Below are 23,192 nucleotides of genomic sequence, written 5' to 3' on the forward strand. Positions count from 1 at the left end.
GGTGTCGGGGGGTTAGCAGGTAAATATGCGAGGTTATGGGAATAGAGCCTGGGTGGGATTATGGTCGATGTAGACCCAATGGGCCAAATGGCCTCCTTCTGCACTATATATTGAAATGCCAGTTCATTGGCTCAATGTGAATTATAAGCAGTGTCCTTCCAAGAGGGAAGAGTCAGTTTTGCTGGATGTGATGACAATGGATAAATTTAAAACAATGTACCATTTGTATCTGCTCCAGCTCCACCCAGGAGTTTCTTTTCTTTCTTCAATGTTTAACTAATCAAACATTTCACCCTCATGACCAAGGAATTTTTAAAAATTTAATTTATGGGTTGTGGATACCATTGGCAAGGCCAGCAATTGCTGGCCATCCCCAGTGCCCTTGAGGTGGTGGTGGAGGAGCTGTTGCAGTCTGTGCAGTATAAGCACACCAACAGTGCTGTGAGGAAGGAGCTGGAGGGAAACTTGCAGGCAGCTGGGTTCCAATGTATCCGCTGTCCATATTGGAATAAAAGAACAAATCATTAATCGAAACAAGTGAAAGAACACATTTTGTTCAAAATTCAGTTTTATTCAAGACTATTAGTCTCATTAAGAAAATGATTTTTTTAAAATCAAATACAGTAGACTCTCTCGAATGGTGTCTTTAGGATTGTACAGGAAGCTTTAAGGAAGGTGACAAGTCTTTATAAATGGAGTTAGAAACCGATAGATAGTGAGAGCACTAATTAAATGAAATATTGAATTCTTAAACATAGCAGACCGACTGCATAAGGCAGGTTCCTTTGCAAGTGTCTTTAGGCTACTGCTTTCAATCTCAATATTGCAATTTAACCACACATTTAACAAAAACTCCTTGTTGAACAACATAGGGTGAGAGGGCACCAAGCAACTCAAACAGATCAAAATGGAACACTTCCCTTCATGTTAGGTGTTCCAATTACATAGAGATCCCCAAATCCTTATACATCAAGGTGAAGTACGACAGGCTATGGGTAGCAAGGTATTGCTGAGACAGTTTGGTATTATTGTGGCCTTTTGCTCATCCTGGAGCTGGTAGAGACGGTCTACTCTTGAAATTCGTGTCACCAACAGAGCAAGAAGCTGATTAGTCAGAGCAGAATTCTGAAAAACCCACAACAGGTGAACAGAAAATCATCTCGCCATCCAATTCTTGCCCACACAAAGTTAAAAAGGCAAAGCAATCTTTGTAATTGCAATTTTAAAACAAAATGCTCCTGAATTGTCTTATATCATTTTCATCCAAGGAGCAGTCACAAACTAGAGACTCGAGCGCTACTTCATTTAAAACAGACCATCACCTCTTCCCATCAGCAAGGTACAAATGTATAGAAATAGAAACAAAACAGATCCAGGCAACTGACGCGTGAAAGTGAATTGATTTTTTAACAACTTCAAAATACCAAAATTTGAGGAAAACGATTAAATTTGGCACAGGCAATAGTAGAGATACCATTCAGCTTCCAGAGTGGGATCTCCGGACTACAGGATAGCAGTTGATGGATTGGAAATCTGGAATATTTGCCAACTCCAGCTGCACTTGAACTGCAGAATAAGAGGGGTTTTCCAACCACGGAGAGCAACATGACTAAGGTTGGGGGGGGGGGGGGTCGTCACATTTGAGATTGACAGAGAGCACAAGTGAAAAAGGGCAAATCAGAAAGGAACAAAATTACACAAAAATGGTGCAGGACGTGGAAAAGCAATAAATTTAGTACAGAAAGTTAAACTGGCAACTGTTTTAATTAGTAACAGAACTCTAAGAATATTGTGTTATTTAACATTGTGGTGGGTAGGGAAGGGGATATTGTGTTTAACAATAGGAAAACTGTGATGAAAGACATTTGCAACAGAAATTTAAATCAGGAATATGCGTATTTTAATTAGCACATAAAATGATCAATTTTGAAAAAGCTTCTAATCGGTTACCCAAACAATTCAAAAAAGGGGCAATTCATTTCTCAAGATTTATATTTTCAAATCATGTTGATCAGACTTTCAAATAGTTTGAGAATTTCTCAATTTAATTTTGATGTGGAAAACATTCACCAGATACCACATCACCATTGTAAAACACCAATATAGAAAGTCATTTTCACATCTGTGGCATGCTATGCATGGTAAAATTGAAACAGGATTAAATATACCCTTCTATATAATGCAATCTTAAAACAAGTTAGTGGCCTGCAAGGCATGTCTAACAAAATAATGCTAACATAAATCAGTGTATGGCTTTGGTTTTCAACACTATTTTACATCATAAAAAGTTTCATATCAACACTGCAAGTATTCATGCAAAGTATTTATACATATACAGTCTAACCTAGACCATTCTGCTTTCCAAAGCAGAATGCAATTTCCTAATTGACTGCACATGAGCAGAAAGGCCACATGTGAATGTCCATTTCATCTCAGCTCAGATGACATCCCTGATGTTTGGGAAGAGGTCACGTACACAGTAGCTGTGGAGACCAGAGAGTTTCCATTCGTGTTTGAGTTGCCCAGTTTCAGCTTTCGCAAGTACTCAGCGTGTACCGGTTTGTGACACTGCAAAACTCCAATTGCATCTTCAACTTTAAACCACTGCCTTTTCCTTCCTGTGAAAGCAAAATTCAAAAAATAAAAACTTTTGCTAATGATATCGATCAGAGGACTTTCAAAAGCCAAAATGAATGCCCACAATGACTAAACAGATACAAATTGAAGGGAGAGAGCACAGAGGGCGAATGGTTATTTTTCAGACTGGAGGGAAATATTCAGAGGGAATGCAGGTTGAAGAGCCCACATTTGGGGAAGCAGAGAGAAGCAGGGGATTAGCTCACCATCTCATGGATCAAGGGGGTCAAATTAAAAGTGATGTTCCCAAGGGCTTGACATTAGGGTCATTGCTCTTTGGCATTTAATAATGTCCTGAACTTGGGTATACAGAACATAAGTAGGAAGAGCCAGCATGGATTTCTAAAGGGGAAATGGTATTTAACTATCTTAAGAGTTTTGAGGTGGTAACAGAAAGGGTTGAGGAGGGTAACGCTGTTGATGCAGAGTACATGGACTTCAAATACTATTCAATACAATGCCACCAACAGGAGAAAAGTTACAGCTTATGGAAGAAAAGGGACAGTGGCAATGTGGATACAAAATTATCCCAATACATGTGACAATAATAAATCAAATCAAAAGTGCTGCAAGGATTTTTTTTAAAAATCACTGAGTAGTTTGTATCTGGAATACACTGCTGGAAGTGTGGTGGAGGCAGGTTCAATTGATCCATCAAGATGTCATTAGATTTCTTCAATAGAAACAGGAGTACAGGGAAAAGACAGGGGAATGGCACGAAGTCACGATGCTCACTTGGAGAGCCAGTACAGACACAATGGTCCAAATGACCTCCTCCTGCGCTGCAACAATTCTGAGATTCTATAATTTCAGAGCTTATAGATGAAAAAAAACAGTATGATATCAATGCACTGAATTGCAAAATTAGCAGCCACAGATGAAATTAACAAGTGCAGAATGAGGGAAGACAATAAGATTAAACTATTTAGATTTTAAAGGGAGTGGGGTGCAGGGGTAAAGATCTGGAGGTATATACATGAAGATCTTTGAAAATGGCAGGACAAGTTGAGAAAGTGCAAGAGGTCCTTAGTTTTGTGAAGAGGCAGAAGAGAATGACAGAGTGACTATCTTAAGAGTTTTGAGGTGGCAAGACAGAATGACAGAAGAGAATGACAGTAACAAAGGATACAGAGTTACGATGATTGCAAAAGAACCAAGGGTGGCATTTTTTTTATATATAAAAGTGAGCTTTGATCTGGAATGCACTGCCTGAAAGGCTAAATGGAAGCAAATTCATTGAGTAATTTTCAAAAAACAAAACTAGATAAATGCTTGGAGACATATGGGAAAGATTACAAGAGGAAAGTGCAATTTATTGGATAATTCCACTGGAGAGCAGCCATAGGCATGATGAAACAAAAATATAGGGGAAAAAAAAAAGAGGGCTATTTGGCCCTTCGAGTCTGCTCCGCCATTCATCATCATGGCTGATCATCCAATTCAGTAACTTGTTCCTATCAGTCCCAAGAGCGATGTCCAACTCCTTCTTCAAAACAATGTTTTGGCCTCAACTGCTTCCTGTGGTAAAGAATTCCACAGGTTCACCACTGAAGAAATTTCTCCTCATCTCAGTCCTAAATGGTCTATCCCTCATCCTCAGACTGAGACTCCTGATCCCCCCCCCCTCCCCTCATTGAGAACATCATTCCAGCAGGAGTTGAATGTTAAGAACCCAAACAGATCTTTTAAATATTTAAATAGCCAAACATTGCCCCCACAAGAGAACCCAACACACATCCACCAAGCTTCATACATTGTCACAACCCAATTCACATCTGGCAACACATCAAGTAGCAAGTGTCAACATACTTGCAAAGTAGGCTAGTCTTCAAAAAGTGTGTATAACTAGGACCTCTTGTCAACAGTGACTGAATAATAAATCATTTTCATTACATGGGCTTCTGGAAATATTAACTGGCCTGAGGATCACATTTCACCCTTAGAATTCCTACAGTGCAGAAGCAGGCAATCAGCCCATCAGGTCTGCACTGAATCTGACATAGCATCCCACTCAGATCTGACCCCACGCATTTACCTCACTAACCCTCCTAAACTATATATCTTTGGACACCAAGGGTCAATTTAGCATGGCTAATCCCCCTAATCTGCACATTTTTGGTGTGTGGGAGGAAACCAGAGCACACGGAGGAAACCCACACGGACACAGGTAGAATGTGCAAACTCCACACAGACAGCCAGCCAAGGCCGGAATCGAACCTGTGAGGCAGCAGTGCTAACCACCGTGCTACTCCAATTCGCCAAACCCCACTGAAAACAAGGCCATGTCTCCACAGTCTTTTGGAGGAACATTCCAAATTTTCCCTATCTTTTACACAAAGTGCTTCACAACATCCCTGAATAGCCTTGTTCTAAGATTATGTCCTCATTCTATTTTGCAGAATGATAGCTTCTCTCTAACTATCTTACCAAATCCTAACACCTTGATCAGATCAATCTCAAATCTATACTCGAGGGAATCCAAACCAAGTTTATTCAGCCTGTGGTCAAATTAGGCCCAAGATAAGACTGGACATTTTAAATTAATACAGCTAAAATCTGCTTCTGAGGTTACCACAGGTCAAAAGCCAACAGGGACACATACCAGAACACTCTCGCTTCACCTTAATAGGAAAGTCATCATGACCCAAAATCAGAACTCAGACCTTTTATGTATTGAATGGAGAGGCTAAAACCTCATAATGGAAGAGTTATTATGGGCCGAAACCCATCAGGAGGTGCTCTGACATTGTGTATTCCTAGCTTCAGTCAGACTCCATGCTACTAAAGAGATATGTACAACTAGGATGACCTGGCCCAACCTCAAGATCCACCTTCATGCTAAGAGGGCTCCGAGTTCAGTGAATTGAATCTCACAGCCCCAGTTGATTTCACCAGGCTGGGTAATATCTATTTCATAGAATCCCTACAGTGCAGGAGTGCCCATTCGGTCCATCGAGTCTGCACCGACCACAATCCCACCCAGGCCCTATTACCATAACCCCTCATATTTACTCATTAATCCCCCTGACACTAGGGTTAATTTAGCATAGCCAATCAACCTAACCCGCACATCTTTGGACTGTGGGAAGAACCCGGAGGAAACCCACGCAGACACAGGGAGACCGTGCAAACTCCACACAGACAGTGACCCACGGCCAGAATCGAACCCGGGTCCCTGGTGCTGTGAGGCAGCATTGCTAACCACGGCGCCACTGTGCTGCAGGCAATTTGGGGAAAGATAACAATCTAGTGCTTAAGAATGGTTTCTTTAATCCGGAGTGTTTTAATAAAGCCAAGTTTGAACCACTTTTGTCTCAAACTAAAGGCACTGAGATAAATGTAATAAACTGGTTGAAGTCTCTGTACAAAATATTTCACAGGCAACAGTGCCCTCAATTAACCCCAAGGTCCAGTCTCAATCCTGAATCTGCACCTTTCCACAGCCAATGCATCCTCCTTGAAGCATGGCACCCAAAACTCTGCTCTAAATGGGGTCAGATCACAGCTCAACTGAAGCACAGCCTACTCTTCGCCCAACCCAGGACTCCTCCCCTGCAAGTTAAATGTCAACTTTCCATTCTGGCTTGTTTTAGCATCACCAGAAGCTTCTTCAATTTATTGGCTAACAAAGTGTTTGTTTTAAAAGCTAGTCAGAATTCTCACACTATAATCAAAGATTATGAGTTGTCGATGGGCTATAGAGCTTGAGAAAAGGTTAGGTTTGTATCCACTGGAGTGTAGGAAGTTAACTTGATTGAAACCATTTAAGATGCAGAGGGGTATTGATAGGATGGATGCAGACAGGATATTTCCTCTTGCCAGAGAATCTAAAACTAGAGGTCACTGTTTAAAAAAAGTTGTTGATTATTAAGACAGATAATGAGAAATTCTCTCAGGGTAGTCTCTGGAATGCTCTTCCTCAAAAAGGCAGTGAAAGCAGAACCTTTGAATATTTTTTAAAGGCAGAGCTAGATAGAGGGCAGTGCAGTCAACATTGTCGACATAGAGTTTAGCAAGGCCTTTGACAAGGTACTGCATGGTAGGTTGTAGCATGAGGTTAAACCTCACGAGATCCAGGGTGAGGTAGCCAATTGGATATAAAATTGGCTTGATGACAGAAGATCCCAGAGGCCTGTGACTAGTAGTGTGCCTCTGGGATCAGTGCTGGGTCCATTGTTATTTCTTTCTCATTTATATTAATGATTTGGATGAGAATCTAGGTTAGTAAATTTGCAGATGACACCAAGATTGGTGGCATAGTGGACAGTGAAGAAGGTTATCTAGGATTGCAACAGGATCTTGATCAACTGGGCTGATGAATGACAGATGGAGTTTAAATTTAGATAAATGCGAGGTGATGCATTTTGGTAGATTGAACCAGGGCAGGACTTAGTTAATGGTAGGGCATTGGGGAGAGTTATAAAACAAAGATCTAGGGGTACAGGTTCATAGCTCCTTGAAAGCAGAGTCACAGGTGGACAGAGTGGTGAAGGCAGCATTCAGCATGCTTGGTTTCATTGGTCAGCACATGAAATACAGGAGTTGAGACATCTTGAAGTTGTACAAGACATTGATAAGGCCACACTTGGAATACTGTGCGCAGTTCTGGTCACCGTATTATAGAAAGGATATTATTAAACTAGAAAGTGTGCAGAAAAGATTTACTAGGATGCTACCGGGACTTGGTTTTGAGTTCTAAGAAGAACATAAGAATTAGGAGCAGTAGGCGGCCAAATGGCCCCTTGAGCCTGCTCCGCCATTCAACAATATCAATGCTGATCTTTTTGTGGACTCAGCTCCACTTACCCGCCCGCTCACCACAGCCCTCAATTTCTTTACTGTTCAAAAATCTACCTTTGCCTTAAAAACATTCAATGAGGTAGCCTCAACTGCTTCACTGGGCAGGGAATTCCAGAGATTCACAGCCCTTTGTGTGGAGAAGTTCCTCCTCAACTCAGTCCTAAATCTGCTCCCCCTTATTTTGAGGCCATGCCCCCTAGTTCTAGTTTCACCTGCCAGTGGAAACAACTTCCCTGTTTCCATCTTATTTATTCTCTTCACCATCTTATGTTTCTATAAGATCTCCTCTTATTCTTCTGAATCAGAATGAGTATAGCCCCAAGTCTACTCAGTCTCTCCTCAAATCAACCCTCTCAACTCTGGAATCAACCTAGTGAAACTCCTCTACACTCCTTCCAGTGCCAGTACATCCTCTTTCAAGACAGACCAAAACTGTACAGTACTTCAGGTGTGGCCTCACCAGCATCCTATACAGCTGCAACATAACCTCGCTATTTTTAAAACACTATCCGTCCAGCAATGAAGGACAAAATTCAATTTGCCTTCTTAATTACCTGCTGCACCTGCAAATCAACTTTGATTCATGCACAAGGACACCCAGGTCCCTCTGCACAGCAGCATGCTGCCATTTTTTACCATTTAAATAATAGTCCATTTTGCTGTTATTCCTTTCAAAATGGATGACCTCACATTCACCAGCATTGTACTCCATCTGCCAGACCCTCGCCCACTCACTTAGATAACTATATCCCTTTGCAGACTTTCAGCATCCTCTGCACACTTTGCTCTGTCACTCATCTGCAAACTTTGACACACTACACTTGGTCCCCAACTCCAAATCTACGTAAATCGTAAACAATTGCAGTCCCAACACTGATCCCTGAGGCACACCACTAGTCACTGATCACCAACCAGAAAGACACCCATTTACCCCCACTCTTTGCTCTGATAGTTAACCAATCCTCTATCCATGCTAATACATTACCCATAACACCATGCACCTTTATCTTATGCAGCAGCGTTTGGTGCGGCACCTTCTCAAATGCCTTCCGGAAATCCAGATACACCACATCCACAGGTTCCCCATTGTGCACTTGTACAATGTTCTCAAAGAATTCCACCAAATTAGTCAAACATAGCATGGGTTCATGAAGGGCAGGCTGAGTCTTCCAAATGGGACAATTTGTATCCCGATGTCTCGCTATCTCTTCCTTGATGATAGATTCAAGCATTTTCCCTACTACAGAAGTTAAGCTAACTGGCCTATAGTTACCTGCCTTTTGTCTAACTCCTTTTTTAAACAGCGGCATCACATTTGCTGTTTTCCAATCTGCCGGAACCACCCCAGAGTCCAGCGAATTTTGGTAAATTATTAGTGCATTTGCTATTTCTCCCGCCCTCTCTTTTAGTACCCTGGGATGCATTCCATCAGGACCAGGAGACTGGTCTACCTTTAGCCCCATTAGCTTGCCCAACATGACCTCTTTTGTGATAATGATCGTTTCTAGGTCCTCACCTGCCATAGCCTTCCTGTCATCCATTTTTGGCATGTTATTTGGGTCTTCCACTGAAGACAGACACAAAATACCTGTTCAATGCCTCAGCCATTTCCTCATTTCCAGTTATTACATCCCCCTTCTCATCCTCTAGAGGACCAATGTTTACTTTAGCCACTCTTCATTTATATATATTTGTAGAAACTTTTGCTATCTGTTTTTATATTCTGAGCCAGTTTACTCAAAATCCATCTTACTTTTCTTTATAGCTTTTTTCATGGCTTTGTTGACCTTTAAAGATTTCCCAATCCCCTAGTTTCCAACTAATCTTTGCCACTTTGCATGCATTTTCTTTCAATTTGATGCCTTCCTTTATTTCCTCAAGAGATCCATGGCTGATCATCTCTTTTCCTGCAGTCCTTCTTTATCACTGGGTATATACTTTGAGCACTGTGAAAAACCGCTTTGAAAGTCCTCAACTGTTCCTCAATTGTCCCACCAAAGTCTTTACTCCCAGTCTACCTTAGCCAACTCCTCTCTCATCCCATTGTAGTCTCCTTTGTTTAAGCACAAGACATTGGTATTGGATTTTACTTTCTCATATTCCATCTGTATTTTAAATTCAACCATACTGTGATCGCTTCTTCCGAGAGGATCCCTAACTGCAAGATCATTAATTATTCCTGTCTCATTACACAGGATCAGATCTGGGATAGCTTGCTCCCTCGTAAGTTTCATTACATGCTGCTCAAGGAAGCTATCGCGGATACATTCTATGAACTCCTCCTCAAGGCTGCCTTGACCAACCTGGTTTGACCAATTGATATGTAGATTAAAATCCCCCGTGATAATTGCTGCACCAGTTATTTCTTTGTTTATTTCTCACCCCACCGTGATGTTATTATTTGGTGGCCTATAGACTACACGTATCAGTGACTTTTTCTCCTTACTATTTCTCATTTCCACACAAATGGATTCAACTTTTTTCCCATAAAACCTATATCAGAGCGGTAGTGAGATGATGTCATCCTTAAATATCATAGCTACACCACCTCCCTTAACTTCCTGTCCATCCCTCCGAACAGTGATACCCCTGGATATTTAACTCCCAGTCGTGACCATCCTGCAACCATCTCTAATGGCCACCAAATCATACTCGTTCATGATTTGTGCCATCAATTCATTTACCTTGTTTCGAATGCTACGAGCATTCAGATAAAGTGCCCTTATGCTAGTTTTTGTACCTTCTTTTTGAATTCTAACACCTCTATTAACAAGATCTCCCGAGTTCTCCTTTCCTTTAACTTTTTTCCTGATTTTTGATGTAATTGGAACCTTCTCCCCACATGCTAACCTGCTGCTTTGCTTTTTATTAACCATTATACTTCCTGTAGTTTTACTCTTCCCTTCCCCCCCAGCTTGCTAGTTTAAAGTCCTTGTGACCACCCTATTTATTCTTTTTGCTAGAGAGGCTAGGTAGACTGGGATTTTTTTCCCTGAAGCGCAGGAGGCTTAGGGGTGATCTTAGAGGTCCATAAAATAATGAGGGCCTTGAGATGAGCTAGATAGTCAACATATTTTCCCAAAGGTAGAGGAGTCTAAAACTAGAGGGCAGAGGTTTAAGGTAAGAGGGAAGAGATACAAAAGGGTCCAGAAGGGCAATTTTTTCACTCAGTGGTGAGTGTCTAGAACGAACTGCCAGAGGTAGTAGTAGAGGTGGGTACAATTTTGTATTTTAAAAGCATTTAGACAGTTACATGGGTAAGATTGGTATATAGGGATATGAGCCAAATTGGGACTAGCTTAGTGGTTTAAAAAAAAAGGGTGGCATGGACAAGTTGGGCCAAAGGGCCTGTTTCCCTGCTGTAAACCTTTGACTCTATTCTGAAAAATCTAGCAACATCCTAAGGGACACAGAAGGAACTGCAGGTGTTGAGTCCAAGATGTCGTGTGTAAATTTCTGAGATATGGCTCAGACTAGCACAGCTCCTGCATTGGGTAATACAAGAAAATCAGTGTATATAAACTATTCCACACAAGGATATTATTCATTTTGCAACATTTAATTTTCTTAAACAGCCAAATAGGAATTCTGATCAAAATGTATATTTTAAATAATTAATTTGTTCATTTGTTAAATAATTCAGTTGGCAGATTGAGATTTTAAATTTGAGTGATTAGCAACTGGCATCAAATTATGGGTAAAACACACAGGTTTGTCAGAGAAACGTTACTGCGTTAACACAGCCAAATTCAAATTGGATTAATCGCCTGCGGTTTTGCTCTGTCAGGGTGTTCTCCTCAAGGAGAGAGGCATTAGCCTGAGAGAGAGTACCGCTTTCAGCTAAAGTGGGAGGAAAAATACAGTATGGTAGTGACCGGGTTAAGTAGAGTTGGGGAAGAAAGACAAATTTCTAAAGCATATAAACTCCTGAATAAATGTAGGGTTTTCATTTATCCAAATTAGCCTACAGTATTCAATATCACTGCTAGTTCCACAAGGAGCCTGCACCTCACTCCCCTCCACTTGCATGCAGCTGCACTGAAATCTGTGTTTGGGTGGCATCATTATTCCCTCCCTCCCCCACACCCCTGAGAAAGATCAGATTCTCTGAGTTTTCATTCAATAATGATTTAACTTTTTCATTCTAAAAGGTTCACTTATTTTTGCAAAAACAGCACTCGAATATCTTGGCTTAACACCCAGGTTTAAAGTGTTACCTACTCTAAATCACAATGATATGTACTTACAGTTGTGAGATCCACTAACGCCTGCCTTGGGGCAGTTTTCTTTGTGGTTCTGTAATGTTACACTAGCCTTACTGGAGGTATATCAACATCAACTGGGAAGATAGATATGCATCAGGCAGTGAAAATATTTTGAACTTACCAATGTTTACGGAATCCTCCCAATCTTCCAGAATTTCAGTCACTACGAGAACATACACATAGGTTCTGTGTTTTCGATCTCTATTCTATTGAAAAGAAAAAAATGTGTTCAAAAGCAATATAGAGAGAATTTACAGGTGCTTATATTATAAACACATGGAAGGGGTGGGGGGGGGGGGGGGGGGTGGGGGGAAGAAGGAAGAGAGAGAGAGAGAGAGAGAGAGAGAGAGAGAGAGAGAGAGAGAGAGAGAGAGAGAGAGAGAGAGAGAGAGAGAGAGAGAAAGAAAGAGAGAATGACAATTGGCAAACTATATGAGAGCCATGTGTTTATTTGCCTTCACTGATTGGGAATCAGGAGGTATATGTTCCACAATGAGGATGCATCCCAAGAACGGAGCTTGACCAGAACAATGTTCAGGTCTTTGGCTAGCAACAAAGATTAGAGAAGAGCGCAAGGACATAGAGAATGAGATATAAAAACTGGAGACAAGAACAAACTTGTGGCAGGCAGCACTGAGCACTCAGTAAAGTTTATTTATTAGTCACAAGTAGGCTTGTCAACACCGCAATAAAATTACTGTGCAAAATGCCCTAGTCGCCACACTCTGGCACCTGTTTGGGTATACCGAGGGAGAATTTAGCATGGCCAATGCACCTAACCAGCATGACTTTCGGACTAAGGAGGAAACCCACGCAGACATGGGGAGAACGTGCAGACTCCACACACAGTCGCCCAAGCTGGGAATCGAATCCAGGTCCCTGGCACTGAGAGGTAGCAGTGCTAACCACTGCGACACTATGCCACCACTCCTTGCAAAATCAGAAGACTCTACAAAATATTGTACAAGAAAAATCTAGAAGCTTTGAAGATAACATCAATGTTTATCAGCAGGGAAAGATGACAAAATTAGAGTGATGGTTGAAGAGAATGGTGGAGCAAGTCGATATCATTTGACCCAGGTAAACAGTTAACAGAATACTACAGTGCAGAAGAGGGCCTTCGAATCTGCATCGACTCATGAAAGGTCCTGACCTGCCCACCTAATCCCACTTGCCAGCACTTGGCCCATAGCATTGAATGTTATGGCGTGCCAAGTACTCATCCAGGTACTTTTTAAAGTATGTGAGGAATCTCGCCTCCACCACCCTCCCAGGCAGCGCATTCCAGACCGTCACCACCCTCTGAATAAAAAAGTTTTTCTTCAAATGCACCATAGAAAGCATTCTTTCTGGTTGCATCACAGCTTGGTATGGTTCCTGCTCTGCCCAAGACCGCAAGAAACTACAAAAGGTCGAGAATGTAGCCCAATCCATCATGCAAACCAGCCTCCCATCCATTAACTCTGTCTACACTTCCTGCTGCCTCGGCAAAGCAGTCAGCATAATTAAGGACCCCACATAACTCGGACATTCTCTTCCACCTTCTTCGGGAAAAAGATACAAAAGTCGGAGGTCACATACCAACTGACTCAAGAACAGCTTCTTTCTTCCCGGCTGCTGTCAGACTTTTGAATGGACTTTCCTTGCATTAAGTTGATCTTTCTCTGCACCCTAGCTATGACTGTAACACTACATTCTGCACTCTCCTTTCCTTCTCTATGAACAGTATGTTTTGTCTGTATAGCGCGCAAGAAACAATACTTTTCACTGCGTGTTAATACGTTACAATAATAAATCAAATCAAAAACCCCTCACTTTTAACTTGTATCCCCTCGTAACTGACCCGTCAATTAAGGGGAATAGCTGTTCCCTATCCACCCTGTCAATGCTCCTCAATCTTCTCTGCTCCAACAAAAACAACCCAAGCCTATCCAACCTCTCTTCATAACTTAAATGTTCCATCCCAGGCAGCATCCTGGTGAACCTCCTCCTTCCAATAATGTGGCGACCAGAACGCACAGTGCTCCAGCTGTGGCCTCAAAGTTCTATACAACTCCAACATGACCTTTCTGCTTTTGTAATCTATACCCTGATTGATAAAGGAGTGCGCACCATATGCCTTTTTCACCACTGTATTAACCTGCTTTACTGCCTTCAGAAATCTATGGACAAACACACCACGGTCCCTTTGTTCTTTGGAACTTCCCAGTGTCAGACCTTTCATTGAATACTTCCTTGTCAAATTACTCCTTCCAAAAGTATATCACCTCACACTTTAAGGTTAAATTCCATCTGCCACTTATCCGCCAATTTGACCATCTCTTCTATATCTTCTTGTAACCCAAGACACTAAACCTCATTGTTATCCACCCAGCCAATCTTTGTGTCATCAGCAAACTTACTGATTCTACCCCCACAGTCATCTACGTCATTTATATACTGTGGTACACCACTGGTCACCGGCCTCCAGTCGCTAAAACAGCCGTCTGTCACCACCCCGTCTCCTACCGCCAAGCCAATTATGTGTCCACCTTTTCAGATCACCCTGTATCCCATGTGCAGTAGCGTTAGATAATGCTTTTTTAATTCATTCACAGGATGTGGGCTATGCTGGCTAGGCCAGCATTCATTGCCGAACCCCAATTGCCTTCGAGGTGGTGGTGAATTGGCTTCTTGCAACCATTGCAGTCTATGTGGTGGTGTAGGTACACCCAGTGTTGTTAGGGATGGAATCTGACCCAGTGACAGTGACGGAACTGCAATGTACTTCAAGGTCAGGATGGCGAGTGACTGGGAAGGGAACATCTAGGTGACAGTGTTCCCATGTGTCTGTTGCCTTTGCCCTTCTAGATGGTCGTGGTCATGGGTTTGGAAAATGCTGTCCAAGGAGCCTGGATGAGTTCCTGCAGTGCATCTTGTAGATGGTACACACTGCTGCCACTGCCCATTGGTGGTGAAGGGAATGAAAGTTTGTGGAAAGGATGTCAGTCAAGTTGGCTGCTTTGTCCTGGATATAAAATTGAACTTGTGTTGTTGGAGCTGCACTCATCCAGGCAAGTGGAGAGTATTCCATCATATTCCTGACTTGTACCTTGTAAGATGGTGGACAGGCTTCAGTTTGAGTGTTACTTGCTGCAGCACTCCTAACCCCTGATCTGCTCTTGTAGCACCAGCATTTGTACAGCTTGTCCAATTGAGTTTCTGGTCAATGGCAACCCCCAAGATTGACTGTAGTGGGATTCAGTGAAGATAGTGCCATTGACTATCAAAGAGCGCTAGGAGGTGGACATTGCCTGGCAAAAATGTCACTTGCCACTTGTCAGCCAAAGCCTGGATATTGTCCAGTTTTGCTTTAGTATTTGAGAAGTGACAAGGGTTGCTGAACAAAATGAACATCCCCACTTCTGACTTAACGATGGAAGAATGAGACTTTAGATGCTACATTCTATCCACTTTCCTGTCTGCCCCAGAATCCTGGACTAAAAAGATAGATCTGTGGAAAAAGAGGGGCCAAAATTCCATATACAGACTATTAGGAAAAAAGAGATTCTTGGAAAAAGCGCTGATAGAGAATAGAGGCGGCAGAAAGAGGGTTGACCAAAGGATAAGATGGGCATAAGATGGGAACAGAAACTGTCAGGGAAAGGCACTCATGAAAAGTGGAACTTTTTCAAGGAACGGGGAGTGTTGAACCGTTGGAGAAAATCTCCATTACAAAGGAGGAAGTGTTAGGTTTGTTAGAGAATATAAAGACTGACAAATCCCCAGGGCCTGATGGAATCTATCCAAGGCTGCTCAGGGAGACGAGAGGTGAAATCGTTGGGCCTCTGACGCAAATCTTTGTCTCGTCACTGGACACAGGTGAGGTCCCAGAGGATTGGAGGATAGCCAATGTGGTCCCGTTATTTAAGAAGGGTAGGAAGGATAACCCGGGTAATTATAGGCCGGTGAGCTTGACGTCCGTGGTGGGGAAGTTGTTGGAGAAGATTCTTAAAGATAGGATGTATGCGCATTTAGAAAGGAATAAACTCATTAACGATAGTCAACATGGTTTTGTGAGAGGGAGGTCATGCCTCACTAACCTGGTGGTGTTTTTTGAAGAAGTGACCAAAATGGTTGACGAAGGAAGGGCCGTGGATGTCGTCTATATGGACTTTAGTAAAGCGTTTGACAAAGTCCCTCATGGTAGGCTAGTGAAAAAGGTTGGATCCCATGGGATAAAGGGGGAGGTGGCTAGATGGGTGGAGAACTGGCTTGGTCATAGAAGACAGAGGGTGGTAGTGGAAGGGTCTTTTTCCGGCTGGAGGCCTGTGACTAGTGGTGTACCGCAGGGCTCTGTATTGGGACCTCTGCTGTTTGTGATTTATATAAATGATCTGGAAGAAGGAGTAACTGGGGTGATCAGTAAGTTTGCGGACGACACAAAACTGGCAGGACTTGCAGATAGTGAGGAACATTGTCAGAGGCTACAGAGGGATATAGATAGGCTGGAAATTTGGGCAAGGAAATGGCAGATGGAGTTCAATCCTGATAAATGCGAAGTGATGCATTTTGGTGGGAATAATGTAGGGAGGAGCTACACGATAAATGGAAGAACCATAAAGGGTGTAGAGACGCAGAGGGACCTGGGTGTGCAAGTCCACAGATCTTTGAAGGTGACGTCACAGGTGGAGAAGGTGGTGAAGAAGGCATATGGCATGCTTGCCTTTATAGGACGGGGCATAGAGTATAAAAGTTGGGGTCTGATGTTGCAGATGTATAGAACGTTGGTTCGGCCGCATTTGGAATACTGCGTCCAGTTCTGGTCGCCACACTACCAGAAGGACGTGGAGGCTTTGGAGAGAGTACAGAGGAGGTTTACCAGGATGTTGCCTGGTATGGAGGGGCTTGGTTATGAGGAGAGATTGGGGAAACTGGGGTTGTTCTCCTTGGAAAGACGGAGGATGAGGGGAGACTTAATAGAGGTGTATAAAATTATGAAAGGCATAGATAGGGTGAACGGTGGGAAGCTTTTCCCCGGGTCGGTGGTGACGTTCACGAGGGGTCATAGGTTCAAGGTGAAGGGGGGGGGGGGGGAGGTTTAACACAGATATCAGAAGGACATATTTCACACAGAGGGTCGTGGGGGCCTGGAATGTGTTGCCGGGCAAGGTGGTGGAGGCGGACACACTGGGAACGTTTAAGACTTATCTAGACAGCTATATGAAAGGAGTGGGAATGGAGGGATACAAAAGAGTGGTCTAGTTTGGACCAGGGAGCGGCGCGGGCTAATTGTTCCTTGTTTCTCGTTTCATGGCTTCATTCTATGATCATCTTGCTGGTGCCAGTACAGAGCGAGACTGCGGATAGTTGGGAACCTGTCTCGGGGGCAGGGAATTCATATGGTGTTCGTGGAAGTGGAAATGACTAGGGTTGGGAAGCATTTTCCGATCAGGGCCATTGTGATCTCCTGGACTCGTTTCGATCGCCTCAGGGGGTCGGAGAGGAATTTCCCAGATTTTTTTTTTCCCCATATTGGCCCTGGGGTTTTTCACTCTGGGTTTTCGCCTCTCCCTGGAGATCACATGGTCTGGAATGGGGGGGGTGGGGGTGAGTTAATAGGTTGTAATGAACAAAGCATCGTAGCTGTGAGGGACAGCTCGGTGGATAGGATATTGGTATGTAGATAGGCTGGAAAATTGGGCGGGGATCCTGGATTCAGGATTCAATCCTGGACCAGGGAGCGGCGCGGGCTTGGAGGGCCGAAGGGCCTGTTCCTGTGCTGTATTGTTCTTTGTTTGTTCTTTGAACAAATACTGTGTGCCCTTGATAGGTATGTCCCTGTCAGGCAGGGAGGAAATGGCCGAGTGAGGGAACCATGGTTCACAAAAGAGGTGGAATGTCTTGTAAAAAGGAAGAGGGAAGCTTATGTAGGGAAGAAGAAACAAGGTTCAGATGGCTCGATTGAGGGTTACACGTTAGCAAGGAATGAGCTGAAAAAGGGGCTTAGGTGAGCTAGGAGGGGGCATGAGAAGTCCTTGGCGGGTCGGATCAAGGAAAACTCCAAGGCTTTTTACTCTGAGGAATAAAAGAATGACCAGGGTGAGGTTAGGGCCGGTCAAGGACAGTAGTGGGAACTTGTGTATGGAGTCAGTAGAGATAGGAGAGGTGATGAATGAGTACTTTTCACCAAGAGGGGCCATGTTTTTGAGGAAGAGAAGATGTTACAGGCTATTGGCTGGAGGAAGTAGATGTTCGGAGGGAGGATGTACTAGTAGTTTTGAATAAACTGAAGGTCGATAAGTCCCCTGGGCCTGATGAAATATATCCTAGGATTCTTTGGGAGGCAAGGGATGAGATTGCAGAGCCTTTGCTTTGATCTTTGGGTCCTCACTGTCCACGGGGATGGTAAGAAGTCTCACAACACCAGGTTTAACCTGGTGTTGAAACACTTCTTACTGTGTTCACCCCAGTCCAACGCCAGCATCTCCACATCACAGGGATGGTGCCAGAGGACTGGAGAGTGGCGAATGTTGTTCCTCAGTTTAAGAAAGGGAATAGAAATGACCCTGGTAATTATAGGCCGGTTAGTCTTACTTCAGTGGTTGGTAAGTTGATGGAAAAGGTCCTTCAGGATGGGATTTACAACCATTTAGAAAGATGCGGATTAATCCAGGATAGTCAGCACGGATTCATGAAGGGCAAGTCGTGCCTCACAAATTTGATTGAAATTTTTGAGGGGGTAACCAAGTGTGTTGATGAAGGTAGGGCAGTTGATGTCATATACATGGATTTTAGTAAGGCGTTTGATAAGGTCCCCCATGGTCGGCTTATGATGAAAGTAAGGAGGTGTGGGATAGAGGGAAAGTTGGCCGATTGGATAGGTAACTGGCTGTCTGGTCGAAGACAGAGGGTGGTGGTGGATGGAAAATTTTCGGACTGGAGGCAGGTTGCTAGCAGAGTGCCACAGGGATCAGTGCTTGGTCCTCTGCTCTTTGTGATTTTTATTAATGACTTAGAGGAGGGGGTTGAAGGGTGGACCAGTAAATTTGCTGATGACACCAAGATTGGTGGAGTAGTGGATGAGGTGGAGGGCTGTTGTAGACTGTAAACAGACATAGATAGGATGCAAAGCTGGGCTGAAAAATGGCAAATGGAGTTTAACCCTGATAAGTGTGAGGTGATTCATTTTGGTAGGACAAATTTAAATGTGGATTACAGGGTCAAAGGTAGGGTTCTGAAGACTGTGGAGGAACAGAGAGATCTTGGGGTCCATATCCACAGATCTCGGAAGGTTGCCACTCAAGTGGATAGAGCTGTGAAGAAGGCCTATAGTGTGTTAGCTTTCATTAACAGGGGGTTGGAGTTTAAGAGCCGTGGGGTTATGCTGCAACTGTACAGGACCTTGGTGAGACCACATTTGGAATAGTGCGTGCAGTTCTGGTCACCTCACTATGAGGTGGATGTGGAAGCGCTGGAAAGAGTGCAAAGGAGATTTACCAGGATGCTGCCTGGTTTGGAGGGTAGGTCTTATGAGGAAAGGTTGAGGGAGCTAGGGCTGTTCTCTCTGGAGCGGAGGAGGCTGAGGGGAGACTTAATAGAGGTTTATAAAATGATGAAGGGGATAGATAGAGTGAACGTTCAAAGACTATTTCCTCGGGTGGATGGAGCTATTACAAGGGGGCATAACTATAGGGTTCATGGTGGGAGATATAGGAAGGATGTCCGAGGTAGGTTCTTTACTCAGAGTGGTTGGTGTGTGGAATGGACTGCCTGCAGAGATAGTGGAGTCAGACACTTTAGGAACATTTAAGAAGCTATTGGATAGGCACATGGAGCACTTCGGGATGATAGGGAGGAAATAGCTTGATCTGGGTTTCAAAGCTCAGCACAACATCGTGGGCCGAAGGGCCTGTTCTGTGCTGTACTGTTCTATGTTCTAAAATTCAAGTCCCATGACAAAGAGAATCACAGAATCCCTACAGTGCAGAAGGAGGCCATTCGGCCCATCAAGTCTGCACCGACCCAGGCCCCATCCCCATAATCCCATGCATTTACCCTAGCTAGTGAATTGCAGGAAGATGGGAATGGCTAAAGGGCAGACAATACGTGGTAGTGATGAACAAATATTTTTCAGATTAGCAGACTAATGGGTGCCATGTGGTTCAACCTACACAAATAAATATAATTTAGGCTCTCCACTTTGCCAACTACTCCCTATAACCCTAGACTCCCATGTCTGTCTTGTCATACCCTAGCTACGACTAACACTACATTCTGCACACTCTCCTTTCCTTCTCTATGAAGGGTATGTTTTGTCTGTATAGCGCGCAAGAAACAATACTTTTCACGGTACGTTAATACATGTGAGAATAATAAATCAAATGTCTAAAATCTAACTCAACCTTGAATAAATTCGATGAGCCAGCCTCCACTGCTTTCTGGGGAAGAAATTCCACATACTTACGACCCTCAAAAAAATTCTCATCTTCATCTCAGTCTTAAATAGGGGGGGTCCTCCCCTACTTCTAGTCTTTCCTAAAGTGGAAACCACCCTATCAAGTCCCTTCATGACCTTCGATGTTTTAATCAGATCACCTCTTATTCTTCTAAACTCCAATGGTTCTAGGCCCAACTTTTCTTCACAAGCACCCACTATTGACTCGGGTGAATCTTCTTGGAACTGCTTCTAACACAATCATACCTTTTTTCCCCCCAAATAGAGTCCAAAACTGTACAATATTCCAGATGTGCTCTCAGCAGTACAGCTGCAGCAAAAACATCTCCACTTTTCTATTCTCCTTGCAATAAATGCCAATATTCCATTTGCCTTCCTAAATCACTTTCTGCAGCTGCATACTAACATTGTGATTCGTGTACCAGGACAGCCAGGTTCCTCTGCAATCTATTTAAATTGTATACTGCTTTTCCATTCTTCCTGCCAAAGTGAGCAAGTTCCCATTTTTCCACATATGCCATCTACCAAATTTTTGCCCAATCATGTAACTCTATATTCCTTTGCAGAACCTCTAGCTCCTGACAACTTGGTGCCATCAGCAAATTTAATCACCATATCTTTCGTTCCTTCATCCTAATCATTTTAAGTAATTGAAGCCCCAGTGCTGCTCCTTGTAGGACTCAATTTGCTACAGCTTGGGATTTACCTGTTAGAATGTAACCGGTGACAACTTTGTATTGGATGTAATGTGACTAATGGGAACAAGATGCAAAGGTCAGCTGACCCAGTAAACCATGGAACCAATTACAGAGAGTGATGTAATAGTCAGCTGACCAGGGCAGACATGTTGTCAGCTGACTATGTTGAATTGTGGAGAGGTTGGAGTGGCCCAGGGCAAGGCTCCAAGTTGAGTAATGATGTTTTTGATTTATAAGTTGGAGTAAGTTGTTATATTTTCATTAGCTGCATTTATGAAGAATTCCTTCTGAAGAGACAACCCCTACTCTCTGGTTCCTGTTGGTATGAATAAATGATGAGGAGTGACCCAATATGTTACCCCCTACACCATGTAACCATATCTGGTGTAGTAATTTTTGATGTGGCACCTTACCAAATGCCTTCTGGAAACCCAAGTACAGCACATCTACAGGTTCCCCATTATCCACCTTGCTTGTAACTGGCTTAAAAAATCTAAAATAAATCGTTAAACACAAGCTCACATTGACTCTGCCTGAGCAAATTATGATTTTCCAAGAATCCTGCCTAGTCTTAGACCCACTAAAGTAGGAGATCACAGTTTAAAATTTATTTAGTGTCACAAGTAGGCTTACATTAGCACTACAAAGTTACTGTGAAAATCCCCCAGTTGCCACACTCTGGCATCTGTTCAGGTACACGGAGGGAGAATTTAGCATGGCCAATGCACCCAACCTACACAGACATGGAGGACGTGCAGACTCCGCACAGACAGACAGCGACCCAGGGTCTCTGGCGCTGTGAGGCAGCAGTGCTAACCACTATGCTACAGTGCTGCCCCAGATGGTTAGAGAATGGGTAAATATGGTTTAACAGCCAAAATATTTTAGGAAAAAGGAATAAGTCAAAATAATGATGAATTTCCTATTGTAGCAAAGAAACAAGAAAAAACAAAGAAGTGGAAGAGTAAAAGACACATGGAATTCTCTCTTACCCAGGTGCAAAAACAATGGTTAAGTCACATGGAGAATGCGATGTGCCATTCCTGGCTCCTCACTATAATGAGCTAGAAAGTGTCCTGGTGAAAGTACATTTCAGAAAGATAACGGCAAGAATGAGGTGCCCAAGGTAAAGGCTATTGTACTCAAACTAAAAATTGCAGGGAGATTTGATAAAGTAATAGACAGACAATGTGAACAATGAATTTCTTACTAGTGGATATTATCCTGAGGTCATGTCCTCAGGATAAGCAATAGATATATAAAAAGTAAAGATTAGAGGAGAGGTGTCATTTTAAAAAATGATGAAGTGTAGTGATCAAGGTTTCAAACATTTATAAATTCAACCAGAATTGCTCAAAAGCAAAAAAGCTCACCTCAAATATTCCCAGTAATCTTCCCAACTTTCCTTTCACACCAGCCTGCATATACACAAGAAGAAAGTTGAATAATCCATATCAGATTTCACAAACAAAAAGTATTCTCTGAAAAAGGAAAAACAATGTAAGATGGTCACCAATTAAAATTGGAGTGCAGTGTAGCTCTAAAACAGTTTTGTATAAGCAGTGGGAGTGAGTACTTTTGGCTCCACCCAAGTCACGTAGCCACATTAAATTTCTGGCTTGTATTCATTTAGCTGACTTCAGGTTGGGTGGCAGTGGATAACAGAAACGAGTCCTGGTATTCGAGTTATGGTAGGGAAACAGTCAGCGGTCTTGATAATCCTCATGCCTGCTGGACATGCGTGTGACATTGGACAAGGACAGGGTAATGTTCGTCATCACCTATTTTAGTCCACGAGAACGCCAGGGAGCAAATCTTAAGGCACCTCAATACTGTAGAGCATCAATCAGCACTTTAGGCCCTCCGGGATCTAACAACCATCTCAAATATCCTACTGATCAAAATGGCTCATTTTCGTGCAGGAAGAACACAGCGGAGCATGTGCCTCTGAATTAAACCACCAACACTTCCAATCTGCTTTGATCCCCAACCACCGACTAGAGAGAGTAAGGAGAATTTCTTCCTTCCACAATGAGGAAACGGTATTCCATAGTCAACAACTTGAATGATGAATTTCATTGTGGGGGGGTTGGAATTCAATACAAAAAATCTGGAATTAAGAATCTACTGATGGCCATGAAACCATTTTGGATTGTTGGAAAAACCCATCTGGTTCACGAATGCCCTTTAGGGAAAGAAATCTGCCGTCCTTACCTGGACTGGCCTACATGTGACTCCAGAGCCACAGCATTGTGGTTGACTCTTAGGCAACTAGGGATGGGCAATAAATTCCCATGTCCCTCAAATGGATTTAAAAGCTCAGCCCTCATTCCCAGGCCCATGGGATATGGGGAA

General features: G+C 43.0%; 1 protein-coding gene across 1 annotated transcript in view; it reads right to left on the reverse strand.

Moving 5' to 3' along the window:
• Positions 1 to 550: 550 nt before the first annotated feature.
• The window catches only part of LOC144507846 (diphosphoinositol polyphosphate phosphohydrolase 2-like), a 77,346-nt gene continuing 54,704 nt past the window's right edge, over positions 551 to 23,192 (reverse strand). The window contains exons 3-5 of the mRNA XM_078235241.1: positions 22,211 to 22,255; positions 11,824 to 11,908; positions 551 to 2,618 (exon numbers count right to left, since the gene is read on the reverse strand). Of these exons, the coding sequence (XP_078091367.1) occupies positions 2,428 to 2,618; positions 11,824 to 11,908; positions 22,211 to 22,255 (321 nt within the window). The 3' untranslated portion in view covers positions 551 to 2,427. The remainder of the gene's footprint in view (positions 2,619 to 11,823; positions 11,909 to 22,210; positions 22,256 to 23,192) is intronic.

Source organism: Mustelus asterias, chromosome 19, assembly GCF_964213995.1.
Source record: "Mustelus asterias chromosome 19, sMusAst1.hap1.1, whole genome shotgun sequence".
NCBI lineage: Eukaryota > Metazoa > Chordata > Chondrichthyes > Carcharhiniformes > Triakidae > Mustelus > Mustelus asterias.